General features: G+C 41.4%; 1 protein-coding gene across 1 annotated transcript in view; it reads right to left on the reverse strand.

Moving 5' to 3' along the window:
• The window catches only part of LOC126175999 (uncharacterized), an 86,939-nt gene that overhangs the window by 27,872 nt on the left and 37,406 nt on the right, over nt 1-21,661 (reverse strand). The window contains exons 5-6 of the mRNA XM_049923113.1: nt 9,012-9,169; nt 6,083-6,148 (exon numbers count right to left, since the gene is read on the reverse strand). Coding sequence (XP_049779070.1) covers nt 9,064-9,169 — 106 coding nt within the window. The 3' untranslated portion in view covers nt 6,083-6,148; nt 9,012-9,063. The remainder of the gene's footprint in view (nt 1-6,082; nt 6,149-9,011; nt 9,170-21,661) is intronic.

Raw genomic sequence — 21,661 nt, forward strand, 5'->3', positions numbered from 1 at the left:
AAGGTGGTTGAGGGCTGGAGCAATGGCCACCAATTCCGCAGTGAATGAACTGCATCCATTTGGCAGGGAGCATAGTTCACTGCATCTTGCATGTGTTGAGGCAAAACCAATTCACCTGTTGATTTTAGAGTCATCAGTGTATAACCACATGTGAGCACGGAAATGTGTAAGGATGTCCAGGAACAGGCGACGAAAAATCATATGGTCTACCGAGTCTTTCAGTTCAAAGGAGAGGTCAAGGCAGATTTGAGAACAGGGTAAACATCTCCCCTGACTAGAGGCCACAGTGGGTAAAGAATGAGTTCAGAGCAGAGAATGCTTGTGAACAATGATCGTGACTCCAGACCTTGGCCTCTATTGCCAGAGGTAGATCTCCATACCAGGAAAGGACGGGAATAACAAATTTGTATTGCATAGCTAAGCAGTAGTTGCTGACGCCTGATCTGAAGGGTAGGTATGCCAGCCTCCACGAATACACTGCTCATAAGACTGGTCCGAAAGGTACCTCACGCAAGTCAGACCTCACAATGGTGTATTTGGTCCGGCATCCGCAATGCTGAGAGCGATGCTGAGCCATATGCCACACCCCATAATCAAGACACTACAAGATCAGAGCGCTGTAGAGCCGCGAAAGTGTAGAGCGGTCTGCACACCAGCTGGCATTACCAGACAGTGAAGAGTATTAAATTGTGACCAGCATGTTTGCTTAAGTTTGACGGGGGACGCGATGTCAACTGGGCATTGAAGACCAATCCCAGAAGTCGTTACGACTCCACTACACTGACCACTTGGTCCTCGAGATAGAGTTCTGGTTGGGGATGGACAGTATGACAGTGACAGAAATGCATGACCCATTTCTTGGCAGTGGGAAACTGGAAGTCATGAGTGAGAGCCCAGGATTGCATCTTTCATATAGCACCCTGTAGCAAGTGTTGAGCAACACCCACACTTGAGGAGCTATAGTAGATGCAAAAGTTGTCAGCATACAGGGAGGGTGGCACTGTGGATCTCAAAGCTGCAGTTAGACCATTGTTAGCCAGTAGAAAAAGAAACACAATACTGAGCCCTGTAGGACCATGTTCTCTTGTATATGGGGGGGGGGGGGGGGGGGGGGGTCCTGTAAGAAGCACCAATTTGAACATGGAAAGAATAGTGAGACAAGAAGTTCCAGATAAAAGTCAGAAGCTGGTCACAGAGATCTCACTCATGGAGGGTAGCACAGATGTGGTGACACCGTGTGGTGTCTTATACCCTATGCAAGTATAAGGAGACAGCTATAAGATGCTGACCTCGGGCAAAAGCTGACTGAATAATGGACTCCAGCAGACCAAATTGTCAGCAGTAGAATGATCACAGGACGAAGCCAAACTGTTCTGGCATAACCACAAGCGCCGAAATGAAGATGATGAACGCAACAGAAGAGAAGGCAGTGACACGACGATGGCCAATGGTGTGCTGATTAGGACCACACCATGACAGGAGCGGCCTCTACAAGAGAAAAATATAAGGGCCGTTCCTGCCAGCCTCGGCTGCTCAGTATTCAGAGTATTGGGACAGTATTAGCACAGTTGTAGACCGGCACTCGCAGAACAGTTATTAGTGATCAATATCCTTTGCTTGTCTGGACACTGTCTATAGCAAAGAACTTTACTGTTTGCATTTTGCCCATTGATTGCGACACTTGTTGTAAATACAAGTTAAGTACTGTCAATCTGCTTTACTGAAATAAAACTACTAATGTTATTTGCTTGAATTATTGTATAGCATTTCGAGAACACAGCATCCCTTAGGCACCCTATACACGACAAGTGGGCAGTACCCCACATAAACGATACTGAGACTCAAGGTACCAACACACCCGTTGGCTCACCAAACATTCGAGCAACTTGCACAGAACATTAGTGAGGCTGATTGGGCAATACCTGTGATTCTCAAGGTGGTGTTTACCCGGTTTCAGTACCGGGACGATCACACTTTCTCGCCCCCTTGCTCTCTATACGATCAAAAATGACAAGGAAGTGACACTGGCAATCCACTGATGAGTGTTTGAGCATTTGGCTGCGGATGTGGTCTGGGCCTGGACTCCTGGCAGGGATAAGGGCTTGAGCACATCTCATACACACAGCCTCGAACATAATGAAAAGCAAAATGTTTGGCAATGGTGTCTGGATCGGTGTAGACATCATCATTCATAATACCAGGTACACCCATGGAGTACTGGTGTCCATATACATGTCAAATCTTCACACAAACCTGCAAAGGAGGCGTACATGGTCCAATGGCAGCAACATAATGCTTGCACCATTCTCGTTTCTGTCGTTTTAAGAGGTGACAGACCTGGACACGGAGCCATTTAAAGGTTACAAGGTGCTCCATGAACTAATGTCATTTGTGGCACTGGAGAGCCCACTTACAATCTAAAGGCCTCAGAGATCTTGGGGGTGCACCAAGTTACTGTCTTCTGATGGGAGGATCTCAAGGAAGAGGGGACTGCCGAGTCAGTTGCCATTAGAATGGCTGCAGTGCTGCTCTGGACAACCGCACCAGTACCTTCATGTGCCGGGGCGCCGACAGCAATGGCAGTGGTGGACGCATCCCAATCAGTTTTGGAGACCATCCATCCCACTGAAGTGTGTGGGGTCACCAGTACCCATGAGGCAAAGGTCGAATTCCGGGATCAAGTTTTCGACAGCTTTACCATGACCAGTGGCCACAGTTCCACCCCACGAAGGATTGCGGGCAGCTGAGACAACAGTGTGGAAAAAATGTTCTGGGAAACTTTATCGTCAGGAGGAAGGTACACATTACAGATGGTAAATTCCAGAGATTCTTCACATGAACAGTTGTAGCCTACAATGTCACATTGAGTGCCATGTACTTGCAGTAGATAAGAGTCCAGAATGTACGTGCAAACCACCTGATGCTCTTTCAGTGTCAGTGTAGTTCTTAAGAGAGCCCCGATAGCTGCAGAGGGTAAGCAAGTTCCTGGAGGGCGATACAAAAAACTGGGGAAGCACACAAAAGATGCTGTAGCTCAGCCAAGTGGTGGAAAAAACCACTACAGTTCCACACTGTCAATATCTTGTGGGGGCGTGAAGGGACCAAGGAGACAGTTGATGCCTCAGTGTCAGCTGCTGCCACTGGTCGTGATGATACACCGCCAATACACACTTGTTCTGAATAAAGGTGCATTGGGGATCTGGGACATAGGAGCCACCAGGAACGCTGACTCTGATTCAGAGGCAGAACATGCAGGATCTGGTGACACAGAGGCCATCAGAATCTCCCCCTTTTTCGAGGACTACTTCCTGTCCTCAGATGATTAGCCTTCTGCGAGGGCTTGTCTGCCTTGGATTCTGGGACAGAGAAGGAATGTGAAGTCTATGACCTGCACCCTGCAGTTCCTTCAGCCACCAGCTAGTATCCGGTTGCAGGTCAGCAGTGTTCTGGGAAGGGAGCATCCTGAGGGATCCCTTCCTCATCACGAGTGCCAGATGAGGGAGTTGCTTCTCTGGCTGGGGGTTGGGGACTGACATCCCCCGTGGACAGGTAGTGGGCACTCCTACAGGGGGATGGGAGGCAAACAGGGGGAGTGGATGTTGTCTGCTGGCCAGACGTAGAAGACATGGAGGGCGATGCCACTGTTGGTAAAGTGGACAACATCGTCATAGCAGTAGCATATGTCATTGTCATAACGTAACATGTAAGCTATCATATTTCTTATTGGCTTCTTGATATGTGAGGTAATCAAAAGTCTTGCATTCCTGGATTTCCTTCTTGCATTTGTAAATGGTGCAGTCTGGTGAACAAGGAGGAATGGTGCTCGCCACAGCTGACACAGAGGAGCATTCATGCGCAACTGTCAGCCACAATCCCTGTAGACTGTGTTGGAATTGCAATGCAAAGATGTGTGCCCAAATCATATGCATTTGTAGCACCACATGGGAGGAGGAATATACGGCTTGACATCACAGTGATACACCATCACTTTGTCCACCTCAGGCAGCGAGTCACCTTCCAAGACCAAGATGCAGTCTCCATTATGCACTCTGTTGTCTTTTGCTCACCACTGGACACAACAGACAAAATGCACATCTCTTTGCTCCAACTTAGCACGCAACTCACCATCAATCTATAGGAGGACATATCCATGGAAAGTGAAACCCTGTACCATATGCAATGGGGGGTTATAGTGACAGGAATTTCACCCAGTTTGTTGCCTGTGCCTGAGTGGGAGAGCAATTGGTAGTTGCAATGAGAATGGTACCACTTTTCATTTTTGAAATTGTTCCTACTTCTCCAAATCTCCCCTCAACATGTTCAAAGAATTGAAAGGCTTTGTAGCCAAAAAGGAACCCCTTTCTGTCCTACAACAAACCAAGTAATGGGGAGAGTATTTCTCATCTTGTCCCTGAGCTGTGCGGCAAACAGCACAAAAAGTTTAATTCACTCAGTGTGCAAATCTTCAGCCATGGTACCACCCACTCCAAACAGGAGCTCTCCCTATGGGCACCACCCAGCCGCACCAACAGTTACCTGACCAATAAACTGTTGCCGGACCCCAGCCATGAGGGGCACATATTGCTTGGCTTGCATGCGGAGTTTCCAGCTCAGGCACCAACAGTGCGATCCCTGTGTGGTCAAGGGAGCTACCACTCCCCACAATGGAACGGCTATAATGCCAGTTTTGGAAGTGGAATATACGCCGCATTGGGCAACCTTCCCTGCATGATCCACACTTCTGTAAAATTTAGAAAAAAAAGTCTCAAGTCAAACCCAAGGAGGGGACCATAAAATTAATAATGAAAAGGTGTAGAAGCCTGGAACGTAAGGAAATGAGTGCACAAAACACAAACATCCAAGCACAATCGGCAGCAAAAAGATCATTCAGTAGAAAGGCAGAGAGGGAAAACAAATAGTAGAAAGATGGACCTGCAGCATGGAAAGGGAAGTAGTGCTGCATGGGCTGGTGGCCATGTACTTGCTTTAAAGATGAGTCCCCTGAGGGCAAAAGTGTAGATTTGAGATTTTCAAATAATTTTTTTCACCTCTATTGGTATTTTAATTAATGCCCCTTGGAAATTTATTTCTGGACAGTCCTTGTATTCACTAATGAAACATGTTAGTAAAGTATGTTTGTTAGGTTTGCTTATCTTTGTAGTTCACTCGGTACCACATTATCAGCTGTACATGTCCTGTGCATTTAGATTAAATTACGGAGGTACAGCATGCAGTGGAAGGAGTAAAGGTAATCACTCAGCACTTAGTCAACATACTGAATGGTCGATATCCAATTAAACATGAGCGAAACTGTCACTAAGCTTTCAGACAACTGTACATATATTTGTTTGTTAGCTTGGGGGAAAGACATTGTCTCATGGCTTTGCCTGCCAGCCATTCCACATATCAATTAAACACCAGTGCTGTATATGAAGAAGGTAGTGAGGCCTCATTACAAAAGAGCCATCACGGCATTAACCTTCAGCATTCATCAAAATCCCTTAGGATTTGAAAGCAGGATAGGAAGACTGGAATTTTATCTTATCTCCTCCTAATGTTTTATTGGAGACCCATCTCATTCATGTAGCACAGCTCTATAAATGGTAAAGTCTTCACCAATGGAGAGAGCATTAAGAAACTTTAACAGATATTTATTTATTTATTTTATTTTATTTTTGTAGCCTAGTATCAGACTATTCAAAAGATGAAGCCAAACTTATGATTCCCATTATAAAACAGGATACCAATCCCTATGATTTGCTTTAGAATGCAGTGGTGTGCAATTTATTTAACATCTAAACTTACTTATCAATCCCAATAAAAAAAAATACTAATTGTACAATTCTCACAAACCTGAAAGAATAACCAATAATCGTACTTCACATTTGAGAATCATTCAGACAATGCAAAAACTGGTATTACCTATGCAGATTCCTCGTTATGTATATAAAGTAGGTCTACTGCTATGTATACTGATCTTTAGCACTCCTTCATAAGCTGGTTGACAAGCAAAGCATGCAATTATTGGATGGAATTCTTGGCAGATGTATTTAATATATTAATAGACACATATATTACCGACCTTTCTCAGTCTCACAGGTATGGCTCCAATAATTGTACTATGGCAGCAATCTGAAATCATAATAAACTAACGCGGCAGTTTTTAATGTCACAATGCATTTGAACAAAGTCTTTGATACTGTAACAGACTAAGAGAAAAGTAACTAATTTTCATCAAAACGATGTAAAGTGAGTAAAAGTCATGAACATCTGACATGTCTGGCACTCTGTGATAGACTTGCCCACCTAATGTAGCATGCACCATACTTCAAACTGACGAACTTTGTGAGTATACATGATATTTTTGGGCGCACACATTTTGCTGCTTCTATCAAAAATGACCACACCACCACCTCAAATGCAAATTCATACAACAGTTGAACATAAGTCCTAACACAATATTCAGTGGTGTTCCTTAGATTTCAGGAGAATGGTTCACAGAAGCTTTGTTGGCATTTTTGTAGTATGTGTGTTGAAAGAAGAGAAACCATCACTGGAAGCCAACTTCATGTTGTATCACAATACTGATAATCAGTACGTAATCTGAAATTTCAAATACTCTGGGCAAGGAATGTGATCCCTTACCCACTTCTCAGAAAATTGTGAGATTAAAAAAGGCATGGTGCACGTAAGTGATGGAAAATGTCGTTCCAAACACATTTTTGTTTTTACTGCTGTAAAATAAGAATATCAAATCAAAAAATAAATTCCAGTGAACTTAACTTGCATGGACTGACCACTATTATTTTTAAATCTGTAACCAACATCAACATCAGTGTGTTGTGTGGGCACAACTTACAACATCATGTTAGAGGAAACACTTTCTATGCATCATGCTGTCGGCCGCAAGTAAATGCCCCGATTATGGATGTTTTCGTTTTCACTCCATGATGATTCCAGAAGTATTTCAGTCCTCAATAAAAAATTATGTTGACAACTCTCTTAGCATAGCAATTCCTGGATAAGAACTGAAGTTTTTCAGACACCTACGAAAAGAAAGATCAAGGGGGGAGGAGGGAGGGGGCGGTGGCTATGGGGGTGCAAGCAAGAAAGCTTTTTGTCATCTTTATCTTGCCTCAGTAAACTTGTAATAGCCCTTTCTAAAAAAATTCATTTTCCAAATGTATGTATCAACATATGCATGTCCACAATTGTGCTTTGCTAATAAAAGGCACAGCCTTCAAATATTTTAGAGGGCAGCTAGAAGGCTGGCCATTCACACCTCGCTTTTGGCTTACAGCTATCGCAATGTGCATCAAGATCTGTAGCTGTAGGTAATCTCATAATATACATGCTTATGAGTTATTTATGTGTTTCTTTCTTATGAATCAATCATAACACATGTCTACATCAATATTTATTGTATTACAACTTCTATTTTTCAGCAATTCTAGCAGAAAAGGTGCAACATTTTGATGTGGTGTTGAGCCACCTTTGACGTAATTTCATTACTAATTTGCAATGTTCATTTTTACATACTGTGTGCATAGAACCTGCAGTCATTCAGAGAATAAGTGAGTCTCTTTCAAATCAATCACACAGCATACAGCTGTTACCAAATCACAATATACAGAGGAAATTTTTTTTCAAAAATTCAACCTGTCCACATCCTTTGTTGTGCTAATACCAACACCTGTCTGGGGTTACAATCTTTCTTAAATATTTGAGTTGGCGGAGGTGGGAGCCAACTCACAAACTGATCTTATTGCAATCTCTGATTATTTGATAGGGATGATACTGTTTGTGTAAGGCACACACATGATCTTCAACTGTTCCAAAAAAAATTTAAGTGGTTCATAAAACCTCAAAAATCTAAAACTTAGCTGACTTTCATGTCCTTAATTATTTCACATGATACACATAAGCTATCAATTATGTGGTGACAAAATTAGTCTTCAAATTTCAAAGCATACAGCAAGTATTAATCATAACCACTGCAGTGTGAAAGCATTGATCACTGATGAGTGGAAGATTCTATACTGGAGATTAAAGCACTGAACACTTACTTCTACAACGTACTGACTTTTTTACAGGTGCTTTTCACAATAACCAAATATGTTCAACAGGTGTTCAATGACTTCTGCTCACTTTATATTATCTGATTACAGTACTTTTAACATTACAAGGGAAGACACAAATGAAAAAATAATTTTACACTACAAAAATTAGTTGAAAGTATTTTTCCCATCTTCCCACATTAAGAAATGATGTAACTGGATTTCACTATAATATATCATGTCTATGATACTTCAAAGAATGCCGATATTATACATGGGCTATGAAGGAAACAATCGTATAGCACAGTAGATGGTAATGTGGACGTCTTTAGCTCCAACCAGCCTAGAAGATCATATGCTACTACTAATAGAGCTTTAGTCTTTGTGTACAATCCAAGGATACTGACTGACCCAACCAAATGTATAAAATGCACAAATGTAGGACCTCTTTCCAAAATGCATTACATTTCATTTGAATTCAATTTCCAAAGTAATAAGTGCAGTGCAAAAACTAAATAGTAGTTGATACATTGGACAAATAATGTTTGAGGAACAGTGTATTTTATGGTTTCTAGATCATCTCTGGACACTGTTTCTACATCAATGTTATTAACTCCTATTACTAACTTGGAAATAAGTATCATCTGAAGTTTTCATAGCAGAGCAGAGGTTTCTATACTGGAGATTAAAGCACTGAACACTTACTTCTACAATGTACTGACTTTACAGGTGCTTTTTCACAATCACCAAACATGTTCAACAGGTTATTTTTAACTGATTGAAGAACTACTGAGAACAACATTAAAAATCAATGTATATAATTACTGTTTTCCATTCACAAGAGATCCAATATCCCACCAAAAACTTTGTAAAACATAATATTACAAGCTACAAAGGCAGGTAATATTTATCTATGACAAAAATAAATAAAGTAACTGTGTACAGCCTACTTACAACTATTTACAGTATGAAAGACACAGGATGCATTTGTACAAAATGAAGGCAATCACAGAATAGCCTGCTGCTGATGTTGGTAAGGACACTCTTCATCATGACATGTTCCACTAAGCTCATATGGACATAGAACCACATTGGGATCCACAGCCAAACCACTGTAAAAAGACATAAGTTTTGTTACTTTATTTATTATTACTGCACAGAAACATTTCCACTATTATGAAAATAAAAGCAACGACCACTTCATAAATTATTATGATCAATATCCCGTTTTCAATCCTGAAGTAATTTAATGATTCTTTCCAAAATTTTAAGTGTGAATTAATTTCAATTTTACTAAAAAAAGTATGTGAATATCTGCTTTTAAGAGATTGAAACACATACAAAATTGAATTGTGAGAAGAATCTACATGTAAAATGTCCAAGTACAAACTATTATTTGAGAATAATCATACTCAAAAAATTGAAGTAGTAATAGGAGGGGACCAGTTTGGATTTAGAAACGGAAAAGGAACTAGAGGCACCATTGGCATGGTGAAGGTATTGTCGGAGAGTATCACTGAAGGGAAAATTAAGCAACGGTACGATCAGGGAGAAGAATAATTCAACTTTTGGATGACATGAAAGATGGAAAGAGATACAGCAGACTGAAGGAAGAAACTGAAGACAGGGAACACTCATCAGAAATTCTCCTTACGAAGACACAGACCCGCCACTAGGCAGAATACTACATAATAATAATAATAATAATAATAATAATTGCCGTGGAGGCCCGGGAAAAGAATAGGCCTCCGGTATGTTCTGCCAGTCGTAAAAGGCGACGAAAAGAACAAACCACTAATAGGGCTAACCCCCCTTTTAGTGTGATTACTTGGTTCAGGACAGAACTAAAGAAGCCTCGGACAAGCCCCGTCATGGTCGGGGACGACGCTTGAACCCTATGCCCGCCCACAATGGTAACGACACTGCTAGCCAACTGGAAAATGATTTAAATCCAAATAGAGGTGTTTTGCAGGATATGCTGCCTGCAACCACCCTAGAAGGAAAACAAAGACAGAGTATGAGATGGTCAGATGAAGTTAATCGACACCTCATGTTCTGTTATTACCAAGCAACAAACCTAGGAACCAACACAACTGGATACAGATCACAAGTATATACAACATTTATTACCAGATACCCGGAATTAAAATTTTTAACAGAACAACGACTAGCTGATCAGATCCGTGTAATAATAAAAAATAACAGGATACCCCAGTCAGAATTAGAAAACATCAAACAACAAGTACAACAAATACTGGAACAAAATAATGTGCAATCAGAAGAAGAAGAAGAAAATACAGTAATGGACTCAAACATCCCAGAGCAAACAAACAAAGACCAACACGCATCAATTAGACAATCAGAGGAAAACGAAATCTTAAGACAGCCACCAGAACAAGCACAAATAGAACACGAAGAGAGACAAGTGTTAGATATAGAAGAGAAATTTCAGCTGACATATACAGAATACAAAGACACAAATACAGACATTAGACCATTCTTGCATAGACCGCCAAATAACCCACAAGTCGAAACAACAATAAAAACTATCAACACAATCATACACAACAAAATAAATGAAAATACAACTATGGAAGAGTTACAACTACTGGTTTATATAGGAGCACTCACTACACTAAATATACACACTAGGCAGAGATCAGAACAAAGCAACACACAGAAGAAACCCACAAAACCAGCATGGCAACACAGGCTACAGATCAGAATAGAAAAACTGAGAAAAGACATCGGACAGCTAACACAATTTATAAGAAATGAAATATCAGACAAAAAACGAAAAAGGTTAGGTAAAATCTCACAACAAGAAGCAATAGAACAATTAGATGAAAAGAAGCAGAAATTACAAGCATTGGCAAAACAACTTAGAAGATACAAAAAAAGTGAAAATAGAAGGAAACAAAACCAAACATTCAACACAAACCAAAAGAGATTTTACCAAACAATAGATAACACACACATTAAAATAGACAATCCACCAAACATAACAGACATGGAACACTTCTGGAGCAACATATGGTCAAACCCGGTACAACATAACAGGCATGCACGGTGGATACAAGCAGAAACAGACACATACAAGATGATACCACAAATGCCTGAAGTGATAATTTTGCAACATGAAGTCACCCGAGCAATTAATTCTACACACAATTGGAAAGCCCCTGGAAATGATAAAATAGCAAATTACTGGCTAAAGAAGTTCACCTCAACACATTCACATCTAACTAAATTATTTAACAGTTACATTGCAGACCCATACACATTCCCTGATACACTTGCACATAGAATAACCTATCTGAAACCTAAAGATCAAGCAGACACAGCAAACCCAGCTGAATATCGCCCCATAACATGCCTACCAACAATCTACAAAATATTAACTTCAGTCATTACACAGAAATTAATGACACATACAACACAGAACAAAATTATAAATGAAGAACAAAAAGGCTGCTGCAAAGGAGCACGAGGATGTAAAGAGCAACTAGTAATAGATACAGAGGTGACATATCAAGCTAAAACTAAACAAAGGTCACTACACTACGCATACATTGATTACCAAAAAGCCTTTGATAGTGTACCCCACTCATGGTTACTACAGATATTGGAAATATACAAAGTAGATCCTAAATTGATACAGTTTCTAAACATAGTAATGAAAAACTGGAAAACCACACTTAATATCCAAACAAATTCAAATAACATCACATCACAGCCAATACAGATTAAGCGTGGAATATACCAAGGAGACTCATTAAGTCCTTTCTGGTTCTGTCTTGCTCTGAACCCACTATCCAACATGCTAAATAATACAAATTATGGATATAATATTACTGGAACATACCCCACAAAATCACACATTTGCTACACATGGATGATCTAAAACTACTGGCAGCAACCAATCAACAACTCAACCAATTACTAAAGATAACAGAAGTATTCAGCAATGATATAAATATGGCTTTTGGAACAGACAAATCTAAGAAAAATAGCATAGTCAAGGGAAAACACACTAAACAAGAAGATTACATACTGAATAACCACAGTGACTCCATAGAAGCGATGGAAAAAACAGATGCCTATAAATATCTAGGATACAGACAAAAAATAGTAATAGATAATACAAATATTAAAGAAGAACTAAAAGAAAAATATAGACAAAGACTAACAAAAATACTGAAAACAGAATTGACAGCAAGAAACAAGACAAAAGCTATAAATACTTATGCTATACCAATATTGACCTACTCATTTGGAGTAGTGAAATGGAGTAACACAGACCTAGAAGCACTCAATACACTTACACGTTCACAATGCCACAAATATAGAATACATCACATACATTCAGCAACAGAAAGATTAACATTAAACAGAAAGGAAGGAGGAAGGAGATTCATTGACATAAGAAACCTACATTATGGACAGGTAGACAATTTAAGAAAATTCTTTCTAGAACGAGCAGAAACTAGCAAAATACACAAAGCAATCACTCATATAAATACATCGGCTACACCACTGCAATTTCATAACCACCTCTACAACCCTTTAGCTCACGTAACATCAACAGATACGAAGAAAGTAAATTGGAAAAAGAAAACACTACATGGCAAGCACCCGTATCATCTAACACAGCCACACATCAATCAAGACGCATCCAACACATGGCTAAGAAAAGGCAAGTTATACAGTGAGACGGAAGGATTCATGATTGCAATACAGGATCAAACAATAAACAGCAGATATTACAGCAAGCATATTATTAAAGATCCCAATACCACAACAGATAAATGCAGACTTTGCAAACAACAAATAGAAACAGTAGATCACATCACAAGCGGATGTACAATACTAGCAAATACAGAATACCCCAGAAGACATGACAATGTAGCAAAAATAATACATCAACAACTTGCCATACAACATAAACTAATAAAACAATACGTTCCTACATACAAGTATGCATCACAAAATGTACTGGAGAATGATGAATACAAATTATACTGGAACAGAACCATTATAACAGATAAAACACCACCACATAACAAACCTGACATCATACTCACTAATAAAAAGAAGAAATTAACACAACTAATCGAAATATCCATACCCAATACAACAAATATACAGAAGAAAACAGGAGAAAAAATTGAAAAATATATCCAACTGGCTGAGGAAGTCAAGGACATGTGGCATCAGGATAAAGTTGACATTATACCAATTATACTATCAACTACAGGAGTCATACCACACAATATCCACCAGTACATCAATACAATACAGCTACATCCAAACTTATATATACAATTACAGAAATCCGTAATTATTGATACATGTTCAATTACCCGAAAGGTCCTAAATGCAATATAACATATACCGTACAGTTAAAAAGGAAGTGACGCTTGATCAAGGTCCACATCACTTCCCATTTTTAACCAGACTTAACGTCTGAGAAAGTAAAGAAATAATAATAATAATAATAATAATAATAATAATAATAATAATACTTTCTTGGGCAATAAGACATCCTGCATATTTAAGCTAAAGAAAGCTTCAAACCAGAGCATTTCTCCTATAGTGCTTTGAGATTTGAAAACATTTCATGGTATGTTTAGTCAGAATGTCAGTCTTCGAACTACATTAATCTTCTAATATGTCAGTAACTCACATGGGTCAATCCATTAAAAAATCTCTCAATACCTTCCAACAAACTTATGTTTGTCTTTTGTAATTAAGCTAGCAATTTCTAATGAATAATTTGTGTCAATGCCTCTCATCCAATCACAATCTCTAATGCACAATACTTATGGTCAAAGTACAGATGTATAAATAATATTGAATTATATTCTGACAAACAGAACAACAAAGCGGTATACGAAGGACTATGATCTTTGACAAAATAAAAGAATAGTTATTTAGATAAAGTGCAGAAGACATAGATGTATCATAACACATTTTAAGAAAAACTGTTTTGCCTCTAGTCTCGGTCAGAGGCAAACAAAATAATTACTGCAGGTTTAGGTTTACAAGTCACACTACTAAACCATTAAATGTAGTGGCACTTTTGTTACATGCAAAATCTAGTTAAAATATGGCTACGTAGGTTATGATGACCAATACGTGACTCACCTCCACCACAACAAATAGAAATGGCAACTGCTATTTATCATAACACACTACAATTGCTGTGTGTCACAAGTAGGAGATGTATTATTAAAAGATATTCAGACGCCAGAATTCTTATACTCGCAACAACAATGAAGGGGTTATAATACAATGAAAAGAAAGTGAGGTTACTACCAGATTATCTACAACACTAACATCATGCACTTAATTTTGTTAATGATCATTTAAATCGTATCAAACGTGAGGCTGTATGTTCTGATATTAAATTAACTGTTTAAGGAATTCTTGGGATCACAGACAGATATAGTTGCCTTGGGCTGTGGTCACAATGGCACCAACAACAGTGGATTCAACTGATGACAGACACTGGCCGAATACAGCTGTTCTTTACAAGTCAGTATGCCAGTGGGCGTTCAGAATACAGACGATATCATTGCCCCAATGTCCAGACTACGGATGACAGACAGTGAAATTCATATCAGTTCTTCGGTCGAATTGGCCAATGTTCTCACAAACTACATATGAACTGTGAGAAACTGCTAAGTTTAGTCCAAGGGAAAAGGAGTTTGTGGCATCCTGATGATCCACAATATCGTAATTGCAATATAGCTCAAAACCCATGGACTGAAATCACAGATTTACTGGAAACCACAAGTAGGCAAAATCTTGATCAGAAATTTTAGGCATAAATTAGAACCTGAAAAATAATTTGTTCAAGTGAGATGGTTGACTTACCTTAATGTTCAAAGTTAATGCAGTTGATTTTTCTGGGTTGTGGTAGGTGGGCATTAGATGTCTATGCATTGTTACCACTTAGGGTGACGATTCTGTTGTATGAAGTGGCTTGCAAATGTGGTATATGTATGTCCACCTTTTAGAGCTTTAGGGACTTAGTGTTGTGTTGTCTTCATCATCATCTCATCCCCATTGACGTGCAAGTTGCCTAAGTGGCGTCAACTAAAAAGACTTGCACCAGGTAACCAGTCAACCCAACAGGAGGCCCTAGCCACACAAAATTTCATTTCAATGCTTTAGGTGTTGAGAGTACCTTATTCTAAAATTCGTGTTTCTCTTTCACACACATGCTGAATGACAGTCACTGAATGTTAACTGACATGTCTGTGCTGCTGAATTTATTTGTAGCTGTGCAGAGTGTTTGTAACCTTGCTTTTTGATGTCACCGTTAATCATTTCAAGTACATAATAGAACATTTCTCTCTTCATCTCATATTCGTAAAATCTGAGTTGTTATTTCAATAGCTGAGGAAAGAATCTACGGTATTTGCCAGAGTCTTTTTAATACAGACATAGCTCATTTGAGTGCATGAAGCATATTTTTAATACTAAATGCTGCAATGCAGTACTCCCCTCCAAGCACGGACACCACACCTGTTTTTATCTCTCTTATTGTCAATCCATAATGTTCCCCATGTTTTCATTCCTGCCTTTCTACTGCATGCCCATTTACAACTCCACTAGTATGGTCACAATATTTTTGTGGCATCCTGCAGCGGCAGTTGCAACCATTTTGACTGCAGTGCACAATACCCATGTATCCATCCAAACTTTCCATCACATTTCAACATTATTTAAGAAGCAGATTACCGTATTTTACATCCATGTCTATTCACTCCTGCTCCACAAATTGGTCTTTTCATTTGACATGAGGCAACTTATTTTCATGTATACAATAATTGCAAACTAATATCCCCATGTAACAGAACCATTCTACAGCTGGAAGTATAATTTTCCCTTTGGACTCTCATCTTCCAAACCTTCAAATTGTTAGACACAACCATGTAGCCATCTAGCATTTTAACTTGCCCATTTTCCACACCTCTTCCACGTCCTTACATAGAGTTTTTCCTTTTTCCATCTTCAAATACCAACCAGTGTTATTTCTAATCCATCTTATCACACCCTGGTGTCATTTATACTGCCCTGCAGTAGGGGGAGGGGGAGGAGTGTTGGAGATGGGTGCTCCACCAACCCCACAGGCAGTCAATGGCACCAAAAAGCCCCACCTTACAGGGATGAATACAAACCACATTCAAGGGGAAAATGTAACACCAGGTCAGCCGAGCTGGTGTCGTCTGCCAGCACCACGAGGAGCATGTCAGTAAGATTAAGATGCCACCTCAATACAGCCAAATTAGGGCAGTCTATGACTAAATGGGCCACTGCATCAGCAGTGAGGGTGATCCTCACGTCTGACAATGTGGACATCGATCAGCCAAGTGCGGCCAATGCAGAGTCTACAGAGGATGGTGGATTTCCTGCAAGAAGCATGCAGGGGAGACTGCCACACGGCTGTGGTCTCCTTAATTGACCTCAGTTTGTTTGGGAAGATCAGACCATTCAAAGTTATAGACTTCCAACAAGCGATGGCACATAAATGATCAAATGTCCGGTTCTGCAACTCCCATTTCCAGAATCGGCATCCTGATGGCCATCTTGGCCAACCGGTCAGCTCATTCATTTCCCTAATGACCAGGAGTCCAAACAGAAATGACTGGTCACCCAGCTTGACAGAGGTCTGAGACAAGATCCAGTGGGTGAGGAGAGTAGTGCTGGTCTATAGCCTGAAGACTGCTAAGGGAGTCACTACTACTCTTGCCAGTGCAAAAATGAACATTGCTACAGACTAACTTAATGGCCATCATTTCAGCAATGAAGACACTGCAGCCATTTGGCAGAGAGTGGAGTTCACTACACTGTGAAAGTGTGTATGCAAAGCCTGTCTGTCCATCGACCATTGAGCCATCAGTGGATGCCACTTCCGAACCCAGATACTTCTGAAGGACAGCCAAGAACAGGTGGCAAAAAATCTTTTGAACCAAAAGAGACTTTGATGCAAATCCGAGGTTGGAGCACAACCCGTGGGGTCAAACAAGGTGTATCCCTGTCCAAAGGCAACAATGGAGGAAGTTGCAGTTCAGGATGGGCACACTTAGTATGTTCATCAATTGTAAATCCAATTCTGGAGCGACGTTGTGGGTGGTGAATCCCCCTTCCAGGGAAAAGGACACGGTAGTTAGGATGCTCAGAGAAGCTACAAACACGTACTGTGTAATTCAGGAGCTGTTGTTGGCACCTGATACATAATGGAGGGCCTCCAGCCTTGACTAGTAGGCTGTTCACAGCACTAGTTCATGAGGCTCTTGATACAAATCAGACTCCACAATGATGAAAGGGGTCCAGTATCCGCAATTCTGAGGGTGATGCTGAACCATATGCAAGACACCCATAATCAAGAGGGGGCAGAATCAGGGCTTTGTAGAGCTGCAAAAGGATACAGCAATCTGCACACCAGCTAGTTATTAAGGCAGCGAAGAGTGTTGAGGTGTCGACAAAACTTCACTAAAATTGGCAAAGGGGGGGAAGCCACGTAAACCAGGAATCTAAGACTAGTCCCAGATTGTGGTGCATATCAACTACAAGGAGTAATTGATCATCTTGGTAAAGCTCTGGGTGTGGGTGGGCAATACGACAGCGAAAGAAGTGCATGAAAAGTCTTGGCGGGTGAAAACCAAAAGCCATGGGTGAGAGCTGATGACTGCACATTTTGAATGGCACCCTGTAGGCGATGCTCAGCAACAAGCATACTAGAGGAACAATTACAAAATTAAAAATCACTGGCGAACAAGAAGGGTGACACTGAAGACCCACAGCCATCACTAGACCACTTACAGCCAAGAGTAAGAGGGGAACACTCAGTATAGAGCCCTGCAGGACCCTGTTCTCTTGGATATGTGGAGGGTGCTGAGTGAAGCACCCACTTGAACCTCGAACATTCGGTGCAACAGAAAGTTCTTGCAAAAATTGGGAGTGGACCCCAGACAGCCCACTCGTGTGATTTGGTAAGGATGTGGTGATGCCACGTCATATCATAAGCCTTCTGTAGGTTGAAAAAAGACAGCAATGAGGTGCTGATAACATGCGAAGACCCTCCAGATGGTGGACTCCAGGTGAACCAAATTATCAGAAGCCTTTGCAAATACCGCCCAAAAGAGGCAGCCAAAACATCCCGACACTAAAGGAGCCAACACAACCGCTCGCTCACCATGCACTCAAGCAACTTACAGAGGAAGTTAGTAAGGCTGACTGGGCGATAACTGCTCATCTCGAGGGATTCTTACCCGATTTCAGTAACTATGCTTTCTCACCACTGAAATGGGAACCCACCCTCATTGCAGATCCAATAAAAGAGGACAAGGATGTGATGCTGACAATCCATTGATAGATGTTTCAGCACTTGGTTGTGGCTGCAGTCTGGCCCTGGGACCAAATCAGGGCAATGAGCTAGGGCACTGGAAGTTCCCATTCATTGAATGGAGCATTGTATGGCTCCAAGTGGAGGGTAGTAAAAGTTAAGCATTTTCCCTGCCCCCATTTTTTATGAGCCGAAAGGCAGGATAGTAGTTCTCAGATGCAGATGTGCAAGCGAAATGCTCGGCAAAATGTTCGACAACAGTGTCTAGATCAGTATAAATGGCATCATCTACGGAAATACTTGATACACCTGCAGGGAACTGGATCCCGAGTCATCTAATCTTTGCCCATACCTGTGATGGGAAGGATGTGATCCAATGGTGGAAACGTACTGTTGCCAGGATTCTTGCTTTTATTGTTTTATGAGGTAGTGAACATAGGCACAGAGCTGTTTAAAGGCAGTGAGGTGCTCTAGTGAAGCGAGCCACTTACGGCATTGGAGAGCCCGCCTGCAATCTCTAAAGGCCATAGCGATCTCTGGGGTCCACCAGAGTACCATCTTCCCACGGGGGATGCCGAGGAAGAAGGATTGGCTTTGTTGCCTGCCAAAATAATTGCTGCCATTGTATGCTGAACATCCGCATCGATACTGCCTTGCAATGGGGACCTAAGTATGGCGGAAGAGGTGAACCCATCTCACTCAGCATTACAGAAAATCTATCTGGGTGAGCGGCGAGGAGAGCAATGCAGAGGGAGGGACAGAAAGATCGGGAAGTGGTCACTACCACACAAGTCATCGTGGGCCCTCCAGTGGACAGATGGTAGAAGATCAGGATTGCAAAATGAGAGATCAATGGCTGAGTAAGTCTTGTGTGTACCCACACTGAAGTGGGGGGCACCAGAGTTCAAGAGGCAAATATCAAGTGGTGGCAGTAAAGTTTCAATGTCTTGCCAGTGATAATTGTTCTACCCCACAACGTGTTGCAGTCACCCAACACTAGGAATGGTGGGAGGAGTTGAGAGAGTAATGCAGACAGCGCATTCTTGGATATGACATTATCGGGAGAGAGATAAACATTACAGATGGCAAAATTCTGATGTGTCCGTACCCTACAGCCACAGCCTCCAGTGGAGTATCAAGAGGCATAAGATCACTGTTTACAGGGTCCAGCACATACATACAATCTCCACCCGATAACCTCTCATAGTCAGTCCAATTCCTAAAATAACCTCTGTAGCAACGAATTGCAGGGGTCAGAATTGCTGGAGACCATGTTACCCAGACGGATATACAGAATGCAGAGTATGAGCTTAAAAGCTGCTGTAGCTCTGGCAGGTGGTGGAAAAATCTGTTACAATTCCACTGGAGGATAAAACAGTCTGAATACTGTGGGCACATGAAGGGACTGGAGGGGAGGTCATGTACTGCCACCACTTGAGATGTCAGGGGATACACTGACATAGATTCTGTGGCACATGGCCTGGAGAGATCTGGTGCATCAGGGGCCACTGGGATCAGCACCTTGGGGACAGAAGGAGTACATGCAGAATCAAATGACATGAGGGCCACCGGAGTTTCCTTCATCTTAGAGGACTTCTTTTTGTCCATCTTGCCCTCCTTTCTCCTTAGAAGACGAATACTGAAAAGGTTTCCTTGAATTTGTTTCAGGTACAGGAGAGGAACGAGAAGTCCGACATACAGCAACCTATGGTTCCTTCAGCCACCATGTGGCGTCTAGCTGTGGACCAGAAGGAACTAAAGAAGCTGGATGAGGATGAGGAGCCACCAGCTGCAGGATGAGGACCCGTGTCCCCGCCAGGTGGCGCCAATGCTCCCAAATTGGATGCAGTGGAAGCACCAGGAGGGTCAAACCTGACAAGGGGGGGGGGGGGGGTCAAAGGTATCAACAGGTGGCTCTGAGGGCCCACTGTAAGAGGCACAGCAGAGGAAGGAACCATTGACAGAGAAGGTGATGACATTGTAGCTAGACTTCACTGACACTTCCTGCACGTCTTGCAGCAGTCCACACTGCAATAGATGGTTATTCAGGCTTTTGACAGCTGTTCAAATTAATGTGACTGGACAATGTAATTCTGAAGGCCCTCACAAACAACCTGTTACAGAATTTTTGATTCTGTGCTGGATGACAGTGTGGCCCCTTCATGTGTCAGTGTTAATACATAAGAACCCACATACACCTTCGAAATATGAAATACATAATGAACAATCTGCAGTCATTTTCCTCAATAACAAAACTAAGGTAGGACGAGCTCTTTAAAATACTAAGGAAAAAGGGATTGGATTGATGGTGTTAATCGGACCAAATTGGTTGTCATCAAACTCTTGATACTGCGATTATTGAGCCAAAGAGCTTCTTCTAGAAGGAAAGGGTAATTAGCTGATTTAATACTTAACAAATTCATCCAGGATGATGAAACAGGTAGGAGGAATAGTGAAACAGCACTGGAAGAAAGAATAAAATACTGTGACGTGAGGGAGGCAAAAGCTACTGCAAGCACTCTGAGGCTTGCCATGTAACAGGTGCCACCCCATCCCCCTTTTTCCCCAGATAACTGGAAAATGTTGGCAAGATGATCAAATCAACAAAATGGGCAGAAAAAGTACAAAGATACTCATAGGTTAAAAAATAGTAACACAAGTTTAAAAAACTGAAGATCAGGGACCAGGTAGGGTTGATCACCCCTCTGATACTATACAACAACCAGTAAGACAACATCGACAATGGCTCAAAAGTATACGTTACATCCCCAGTGCCTTGCTGGATAACATACCTCAGCAAAGAGGTGTCAACTGCGGTCTACATTGCAGGCACAGCCATTCAGCAAGGCAGACACCGACAGTCTCCTCCACAGTGTACAGCACAAGGGGAAGCCTTTGATTGGTATCTGAGGAGGATGTGTCAAATGTCTGATGACATCTTGCTCTGCGGAACCAGTAAGAAAGCAGCTCAATGTCAGCCAATCACACCGAGTGTGTGTATCCCTCTGCGTGTGATCACAATCGGCCCTGACAGGCCTCTGCAGCAGTCTTCAGTGAGCCTGCAGCCGGAGTTCAGTGAGTGACACCATCGAAAATCTTTGGACACCTACCCTGAAGGTGGCTTGTAACTTTCTTTGTATTTCTTTCGAAACAGTTGTTTGTGACACTACACTGGCACACCTACATTGAAGTGGTGAGCTACATGTCAGTTAGCCATGTCACAAAAGTACACAAACCGCACTTAGGA

This window comes from Schistocerca cancellata, chromosome 3, assembly GCF_023864275.1.
Source record: "Schistocerca cancellata isolate TAMUIC-IGC-003103 chromosome 3, iqSchCanc2.1, whole genome shotgun sequence".
Lineage (NCBI taxonomy): Eukaryota > Metazoa > Arthropoda > Insecta > Orthoptera > Acrididae > Schistocerca > Schistocerca cancellata.